The sequence below is a fragment of the Rhea americana genome, unplaced genomic scaffold (genome assembly GCF_003343005.1).
Source record: "Rhea americana isolate MKP2758 unplaced genomic scaffold, rheAme1 scaffold_465, whole genome shotgun sequence".
NCBI classification, from domain to species: domain Eukaryota; kingdom Metazoa; phylum Chordata; class Aves; order Rheiformes; family Rheidae; genus Rhea; species Rhea americana.
In genome coordinates, this window is record NW_028186607.1 from 283,279 (window position 1) to 293,095 (window position 9,817).

The 9,817-nt window shown below is 36.3% G+C and overlaps 1 protein-coding gene across 1 annotated transcript in view; it reads left to right on the top strand.

The window, feature by feature from the left end:
- The window catches only part of LOC146589364 (potassium voltage-gated channel subfamily KQT member 1-like), a gene marked incomplete at its 3' end in the record, with an annotated part of 103,956 nt that extends 103,793 nt beyond the window's left edge, over positions 1–163 (top strand). Inside the window, exon 6 of the mRNA XM_085316351.1 lies at positions 102–163. Within this exon, the coding sequence (XP_085172477.1) occupies positions 102–163 (62 nt within the window). The remainder of the gene's footprint in view (positions 1–101) is intronic.
- Between the last annotated feature and the right edge of the window lie 9,654 nt (positions 164–9,817).

Genomic DNA, 9,817 nt, shown 5'->3' on the forward strand with positions numbered 1-9,817 from the left:
TAACATTTTACCAATTTCTCTTTTGAACAGTTATAGATATGATTCTTAGTTTGAGTTTATTCTCCGTCTAACAAGTGTCCATTTTTATTGTTTTTATTTAGAAAAGGGAGTAGACAAAGGATACTATGTTGTAGGAGCCAGACTGATCCGCCTAGAGGATAAGGCAAGTGCATGAAAGCTTTTTCTTTCCTTTTTTTTTTTTTTTCTGGGTAATGATATCTGATCTCCAGACCTTCAAGATAGTATCTCAGCATGATTTACTTTAGACTTACAGGGCATCATAATAAAGAATAATATCCTGATTTTTGTAAGGGAGTTGATGAAGTATCACGTACATGTTATTCAACATTAACCATTTACCTGCCATACAGATTTGGTTCTCAATTTAAAAAAGAACAACTTTCACATTAAGGCCAAGTCATGCATGTCTTATAGATAAATACAATGAACTGACAAAGTGTTTGTCATACCAGGATCAGAGAATAAAACAAAAAGTCTGTTATCAAGACTCTCTGTAAACAGCCGTGGCTGATACTTCATTTAATAATCTTGAGGTTCCCTAGTCTTTACTACATATTTTTCCCCTGTGCAGTTATCTCTGCATCAGTTCTGCCCTTCCCACCACCCTTTCTTCTCTCCAATAATTTATTCATCTTTGTTTTTAATTAGAATTGCATAGACGTATAGCAAAAGGCCAAAGCCCAGGGAGGCCCTATTGTTTCAGGCATGTTACAAATATCCTCAAGAGCTTTTCCCACTCAAGTGATAACAAAAGTTTGATTTAAAGAAGGAGTCTATTTCTCTAAATGGTTTTTTGCTCAACTCTCTTGAAGGCCTACCATTTCTAGAAAAGTGGCACCCCTGCTCAGGTTTATCATGCAAGTTTTCTAATCATGCAAGATGGCCAAGATGCCTTCCAACCTTATTGATTCTGTGATTGCTGTCTAACCTCTGCATCTTTTCTAAATTCACACCACTGGTTCTGATGTCTTTTAATATATCTATAGAGAGAAACCCACAATACAGGTTTGGAAGTTTGGCAATAAAATTATTTGTGATAATATTTGAATTACTTTGTATGGGAAATATTACCAGCATTGTAAATATTTATGAAGCAGTTGTTCATGGTTTTCTCCATATTTATGAAAAAGAGAGTTCAGAAAGTTTTAATGCTGGTCCAGCTTTAGGGCCATATGGTGTTTATTTGATAACTTTTTATTTCAAACCTTTAACTTAAGCACTGCAGAAGTATTTTGGTGTAAGAGCAGAAATGGTACAGGAGATGCCTGTGTATTTGGTAAATGCTGCAGTGAATGATCGCAATTGCAGATATTTGCTCTGCCTTTATAACCTGTTAGAAAACCAAACTCTAGCTGATTCCAAAAGGTTATCATTTTCATCAATACTGTCTCAATGTAGGTGTTTAGTTGATGATGCAGGGTGATGCAGAGATAAAGTAACATGGTTTAGCTTTACCATACCAAATGTTTATTGTAAGAATGTGGTAACCAGTCTGTAGCATGGATTTCCAACAATGTCCTTGGAACAGCCATCACACAAGTTAAAAAAAAAACAATAATATTGTGGTAGGCGAAACGGGGCGCTGCGGAAGATCACGGGATGTGACGTCACGACGAGACAGGCTAAGACAGGAAGAGACAGTGCGAGCGCGTATATAAAGAATTGTAACGACGCAATAAACGCCATTTGCCGCATCCTCCTGAGGGAGTCAGTGTGGAGTGGCCCAGGGGCGGGCGGTGTTGCGGGCTCCTGACCTCACCCGAACTCTGGGTATTGTTGCGACGGCAACATAATATATCCACCTTAATGTCTTTTAAGTATAATTAAAAATAGTTGTTGCAAGCTCAGTTTCAACCATTAGTGTGGGGAAGGCTTAGCCACTATTCTGTTTGAAGAACTGAACTGTAGTACTTTAACTGGCAGCATATTGTATGGGAACCAGTGATTTTGATCGCTCCACTCATTGTTCTGGAGAAAATAAGTAGAGGGGAATAAAAATACATCAAGATATTTTCATAATATGACATTATGAAAGACATTCAATCGCTGCAGCTTCCTTGTTCTTCAACAAGTTGTTTGATTTGTGTCAGTCAAAATACTAGTTCAACCTATATGGAACCCAGGGCATTTGTTCTTTCAGTAAAAACTAACTTTCTTTTAGGTGCACAGGACTTCATTCTGTCGAGAAAGCAGACACCATACTGAAAGGCAAACATTTGCTCTGTGTGTGCGTATGTGCATTTTTTTTTGCCACATAAGCTAAAATATACATGTTTACATAGTGAAAACAAAGTTAAGCTTCCCAGATATCCCTATTTTAATAGGACAAGAGAAACAACCACATCCTGCCATCAAACTACTTCCCATAAGCCATTTTACCATGTCACACAGGCTCTCCTTCTTTAAAGTTCACTGTGTAGTAGCTGATATGTGCCCAAACATGAAACAATGTTGGAGTCAGGAAGGACAAGCTGGGCTTCAACCTCTGAGAAGAATAAATGAAGCAGGGGCATGTCTGACAACAGACTCCAGCTGGTGGTGAAAAATGATCTCTGTCTTGGAATTAGAAAACCTTTGGGAGCAACTTCATCCCCCAGAGAAATTGTTTTAACATTCAGTCACCCAGTTCAGTCATGGCAGCCTCCCAACGAAGTGACACATCTGACAAAATGACACATTTTTGGGCAAAGGCCAGTTGGTGCAGACTGATAAAAATGAAGCTTTAAAATATGTATCAATAAGCAGTTAGCACATTTCTAGTTCAGGCTGATCTTTCCCACCAGTATTTTCTGTTTTTCAGCTGTTTGCACAAAAGGGAATCAGAATATAATTCATCTAGTGAGAAATGTGCATTGTAATTTGTATTAATATTAAGCCATATTAATTCTTTTTATATTTTTTCTGAGATGGAGATAGAGAATTGTGTATTTCTGATGGTTAAGAGGAACTTCCTTCCCTTGAAATGTCTCAATGATTGGTTTAAAATGTGGGGTTTGCCATGTAGAAGGCATAGATGCAGATCTCTGAAATGGTTGCTTAGTGATAGATAAAAGCTTTGAGGCCAGAATGTTTCAGAGAGTCAAAGACAGCAGCCTCCTATTTATTTTGCACAAGCAGTGCTGTCTGCAGCCACTCTTTTGTGGCTCTCAGGGCTTTGTATGTAAGTTTAAGGTAGCAATGAAAAGGTAAGAACAAGCCAGCGTACAACAAAGCAATGTGCAAGTCCAGTGTAAAGGAGGGTTAACATACATTTGTATCAGTTTCCCAAGCTAATTGGAAAGGGATGAAATGTATGGCAGCAGTTTCCAGAAAATATGTAAAACTGTTTTTTTGGCAATATAAATGCTGCATAAGGCTTTACTCCTTTCATTAACATGGCATGTTGCGTAGTGCAAGTTTACCCATAGCACCTTTCAACCTGTTTTTCTATAAGTGGGGTATAAAAAAAAAAATATTTTGTTGTGGGTAGCATAACAGCCTATTGTGGTTCTTTTCATAAAAACAATGAGACATTTAGAGCAAGAATGGGGCTTCTTTCCCAACATGTGACATTTGGCTGACCCTTTCTTTAGTTCGAATGCAAGGTTTAATTTTAAATTGTGGTATGTAGCCATTGACAGATTCCTTTGAAATGTATTAAAAGGGAGATTGGTTCCAAGATGATGTTCTAGAGCTGGCATTAGTTTCTTTTTAAAATTGTAAACTAATGCTTTTTTATGATGAAATAAGTATTCTTTTTTCTTTCTTTTTCAAAATTAGAAACAAAATTTTGGTGTGCTGTGTCAAACTGCATGGCAACCTATAAATAAAAACAGGAGAGAAAAAAAAATCTACAAATGAAAGGTTAGAAGGGACATCTGTGTTTTCTTTGAAAAAGAAATCTATTAGGTATTTTTATAATTATATGGCAGTCCTCTTTATGTGGTATTTACAGTTATGATTTACGTCTATATTACCATAACTATTTCCATACTTACAGACAACATGTGATAATGCTGGGAGCCAAAAGCAACCATTTGGTAGCATTTAAAAAAATGCAGAAACTCTAAAAGAAAGCAGTAAAGCAGAACCTTTCTGAGCTTTATCCATCTAAGTAATGCAAACCAGAACATCCAACAGTATCATCCAACAAAAACAAATGTAGAGGTTGGATTGTGGTGGTAAACTCTCTCTTTACCAATTTGAATACTCATTTTAAAGTTCAAAGCTAAAAAGCTGGACTCAGAGAAGAGTAATTTTTCCCTATCATATTCTTCCTCCTGAATAATACGGAGATTGATGTTGGTAAATGTAATCACACCTGTTATTATGTCAGGAGTCATTAAATAGTAAATTATTTATCGTGACAGTGCCTGCAAGCACCACTATAGTGAAGGCTCTGTAAGAATTTCCATAATAAACCCCTAATTTGTTGATGGGGTGAAGAGAATAACTGAACTGTATTAAAAAAAAAAAAAAAGGAAAAGGTTGAAAATTGGTGTACAATGAGTAAGTTGCAAAATGAGTGTGCTGCATATTTGTGATTTCAAGAGTATGTCAAAAATAAACCCAACAAATATATTTGCTAATAAAAACATATTTTGGCATCAACATGTTCATGGGTTTTTTGCCCCCGGTTGCTTAAAGATTGAATCATGCCTTATTATAAGGTTTTTCAGAAGGCTTTTTGCAAATGGGAGTATGTGGGTTCTGTTTGCTACTAAATCAGGATGTTCAATAATGTTTAAAAGTAGCTATTGGAGATGCACCACCATTCGTTCTTGTAAATAAATTTTCTTATGCATTTCATCCAGGCCCTCTACTGATATGCAAGAACACTGTTGATTTTTGGAGCTTACCTTCTCAACACAAATCCGCATGTGTTGATAATTAACCTAGCTAAACAGACTAGCAGTTCATGGTAGATCTCTTATGAAGAATGGGTTTTGCTTGCTGTACATTTCCTTGGAGTGTATTCAGTCCAAAGAGAAGGACAAGAGTTTCACAGCAAAAGATGCTATGAATGTGTATTCGAAAGAGGGTGCGAATAGCCAGGTCAAAAGCTTATCTCATTTACTCTGTAGCAGTCCAGGACCCTGACTATGAGGTCATTAGATTTTTTATTTTAGAACTGTTGTCTGGTTAAAAGAAATAAAAATAAGCTTGCTGCAGCTGACACTTCAAGCCAGTCAGTGTCAGTGTCTTGTTACTTCAAGCCATTTATGTCAGTGGAGTTACTCTGAGTTTATGCAGGTGTAAATTACAGCAAAATTCTTGCATGACTTTAAATCATTTTCCAGCTCTTGTCCTCACATTTTGCTCAAGAGCACTGAATCAATGGGGATGAGGTGAAAGCAGAATTGGAACCCCAGAAGTTCAACATTATCCTGAGTGAAATTATGTTTTTCATGTGTTATGCCTTAGTGTTTTGAGGATCCTTACAGTATGCTGGTGATTTAAGGTACAGTAGACCTGAAACTGTGTATATTTTGTACTGAAACATGCAGGCAGATGTTTTATCTGAGCACCAAGTAATGCTGATTTAACAGCTTAGATTTCAGCAACATTTAAGCACACGATTTCCCTACTTTATCAATGCAGAGAGGAACTATAGCAACCTGGACTTCTTTTGATCACTTGACATAGTTCTATACTTCTCAGATAAACCTTACTTAATAAAGTTTAGAGGGAAAGACTAGTTTTGAGCTGCATAGTTGTTACATTAATATCCAAAGAATCAGACAAAAATAAGACCTAACTTTGACATACCTTTCAAGCAAAAAGAAGAAATATGGATAGATAGTATTTTCTGAAGAATATGTGAAAGAAGTGTAGCCTAAATTCTTCCTTTATGGCTCCTGTTATGGAATATTATCCTATGTGGTATATGCCCTCCTGTTATTAAGATTGTACATTACTTTCCATTATAAAATTATTTTTTCAGTTGTGTACATCTTTATCAAATTTTAGCCATCTGGGCTGAAATTTTCCAAGGCTTTCCAAGTCTACTTCAACTAAATTTTTTACAAAAATGTGTAGATCAGTGTGGGTCATCCTTTCTGTATTGCAGTAACCTGACCCACTGTGAAGATCATCCCAAAAGTCAACACAAAAATATTGATGGAAAATACTTGATCTTCTTCTAAATTTGAGCAAGACAATTGGACAGAAATGGAACATTCTCTGCCAGTCTTGAGACCCAGAGGCCTGATCCAAAACACAGTGAACTCAGCAGGAGGCTTTCACATGGATCAGACCCTTATTTTTAATGGGCTGAGCAAACATTTGCCAGTACGCAGTTCATCACCATAAATCAAATGTTAAATAATTCCAGAGCCCATTAAATGAGCATGCAGATGGCAGTGTCTGCTCCCCAGTGATTGCACTGACTGCTTATTAGGATCCAGCTCTAACAGCTTGGTCTCATTTGAGCAGTCTCAAGAACTGCTGTGATTTGGCAATTGGTGCAATTGAGTTGCTTTTCTGCTATCTTGGCTGAAGCTGTTCTGGTGGAACCAAAACCACTCAGCAAACAATTACTCTTGTCTGTGACATCTTGGAGCATGCTGGGCAGGGGGATGCCAGGGCTTGCAACCATATGCTGTGGAGGAGCCTGCAGTCTTTTTGCAGCTACCTTTCATTTAATAAGAAGCAAGGAGAAGAATATATACTCTCTACTAACGTTCCTTGACAAGAGTACACAAATTAACTGTAAATACCATAGAAGATAGAAATAGTAAAGTGATTTAGACCTGCTGGTAAATAGTGGAGCCTTTGGGTAATGCAATCTTTCGTGGGCTATTATGACATTAGAAATCTAATCCATATTGATATGCTCGAGCTGTTTAACCTGAGGGAAATCTTGCTCCCAGTGCTGCTTGTTGTCATTTCTGCTAGTTGAATCCAGGACTCCTCCTATGGGAGTTAATAGTCATGTGGAGTAAGTTCAACAGTCCATCCAGATGCAGCCCAGCATTTTCTTAGCTGACATAAAATTATTAATTAAGCTTGATTTGACAGTTCAGAAGAAAAGATTTTCATACTTATCAGTTGCAATAATTAATAGCAGATAATGAAACTGTCAATTACTAAAAGTGGGCTGTGGCTTGTATACAGGTAGCTTGTATAGCAAAGCGAAGCAAAGAGTTGAAACTGTGTTCAAATGAAACACTCTGAGGAGAAGCCTGAGCCACTGCTCTCTGCTGACTTGTCACTCAAGGGATTTGGCTGAACTGCTTGCAGTTGGAGTAAACCATTCCTCCTCAGCTTGACCAGGGAGCAATACGAAATGCAGCAACTCTTTATTAAAGTGCATTCATCAGGACAGTACAGCTGCTCTACTGCTCCTATTGTCACTTGCCCAAGGTCCTGGAGACAAGGTGTTGATGACCACACAAGCTGTTGGTAAGGGAGCCTGTCTGCCTCTGGCTGCTCTCCACTAGTAACTTCTGAATCTGATGGTCAGTTTGAACCAAAACTGAGAAGATGTCATGATCTTACTGATGTTGGTTCCCTCTACATTTTGAGAAAATCAGTTCCTGAGTAGAGGACAGACATTCTGTTAATCCCCCTGTTCCTAGAAGAACAGACAGTGTGAGCTTGTCTCTGCTCAGATGCTAGAGAGTCCAGCAATAAATGCATAGAAATCAAAGTCCAATCACTTCTGTTACTCTTAAAACAATTTACCTATTATTGCTGAGTGGGAAAGTGTATTTTTACCTACCTCATTTTTGAGGTCTTTATTACTTTTTGGACAAAAAATCAAACCCCCCATGTACTTTGTGTTGATAGTCCACAAATGACAGAAATCAGATCAGTTATAAGTTTGGAGTTTTTTTTTTTTTTTTTTTTTTTTTTTTTTTTTTTTTTTTCCTTAGTTTTTTTTTTTTTTTTTGGAGTTTTTTTTTTTTTTTTTTTTATTTCTACCTTTTAATGGGTTCTCCTAAATTATATTATTAAATCAAAAGTTATCCTAGCCCCTCAAATGAAATGTCTTCATTTTGAAATGTGAAAAATGAAGTATTTCAGCAATTATTCTAACCTATTCAGATAAAAAGAGAATGAGAAATTCATTAAAACCAGTTTCTTCTTATGAATAGCTTAAAACAATTTTTTTCTGATAGAAAAATGTTTCATTGAAACATTTTTGACCAGCTCCAAATGTTATCAATCTTAAACAGCTTAATATAGAAAGCTATTTCCAAAAATAGACCTTGTGACTGCTCTTAATTGCTTATGACTGTATGCTGCAAGTGTTGCACAATGTACAAGTTGAGAATTTTTTTTTTGAATATTTCTATATCAGAAAATAACATTTTGCTCATAATGGAACCTTTCGTGAAAAGATGTCACATTCTGTGGAATTATTTTAAATAATACATTAAAAACAAATATTTCTAATCTTCCACTTCAAAATGACTTTTTGAAAGTCTCAACTGAGTGAAATCTTTTGATTTTTCTGAAGTGGAAATTTTGCTTGAACTGAATTTTGATATTTATATTTTGTTTAAAATTGATATTATTTCATTCTGATTCAGAATGAAAGACATTCCAGCATCATAAAGAACTGACAGAATGCAAATTATAATTTTCCTATAGGAAAAATAGTAATCTTCCTATAATCCTCTTCATTTCATAATTACTGTGGCTATTCCACCTACCACATTTTTTCAGATCAGTATTTTAAAAGGCAATTTTTAATATTATTTCTGTGCTATATAAAATGTAGGCCCTAAATTCCTCTAAATCAAGGAAAGTACTCTGGAAAGAAAAGCAGATTTATATTATTCAAATGGTTACTAGGCTTGCAGCTGGATTCATATTTCATGCAGGAACTGTGATGCTGAGTCAGAGCAAATGTCTGTTTAGCTCTAGGGCTATGCTTCTGCTGTTGATGACCTGTATCATATGCCAAGGGACAGACAAGAAGAATAGTTTGTGTCTAAATTGTTAGAACTAGTCTCTGGGTCTTTGCAGTGGTCTATATATAATAAATAGTACAAAGAATACCACCATAAAAGGCATGTTTCAGGATGACACAGCTCTGTAAAAAAATTTATATGTGCATATATACATAGGAGTATTCTGATGACCTTCCATGACAGAGAATGTATTTAAGGAGGGACATGGTCACCCGTTTTATCAATAAATTCATGGTCTCTACATAATGGCATATGAGATGAGAAAGGCAGAGAGGTAAAATGCTGAGAAACCTAGAAACTCTATATTCACAACCACACTGTTATTTGCAACATGTAGCTTTATATTTTTTATACGAGCAAAATAGTGAACAAATCACGATCCTATACGCTCTTTTGTAATGTAATTATTTCTTCTACTAACAAATATGATGAACAGTATTCATATTTTTCCTGTTTAGAAGTTTGGTTTTGATTTCAGTGCAGTATTCTGGGATGTTTCAGTAAAAAACATTTTAGTCAATGTCTCTGCTACACATTCAGTCCTTTGAGAGCAGGAGAGGGGGACTGAGGTCTGTGTCTGAGGAGGTGAGGTGCTACAGACTACCTCAAAGCCCCTTTTGATCATGTAGGTACAGTGCTTAGTTTATTTAGTTTGATCCTAGAGTGTAATGCAATGCCAGAATACAACTAAATATTAATAATTCTGTAAGTGATTTATCTAGAGAGCTATTCAGGCTCTTGCAGTTGAAGAATCATGCTTTTCTGATTATCAGTATTTTTCTGCAGGTTAAAATGGCTTTGTGTGGAATTGTGATGATTGTGAATGTACTGAAGAAAAAAGGAGGCATGGTCTAGTGGCATGCATACCAAGCTCAGACTCAAGCTGGAATGCTCTG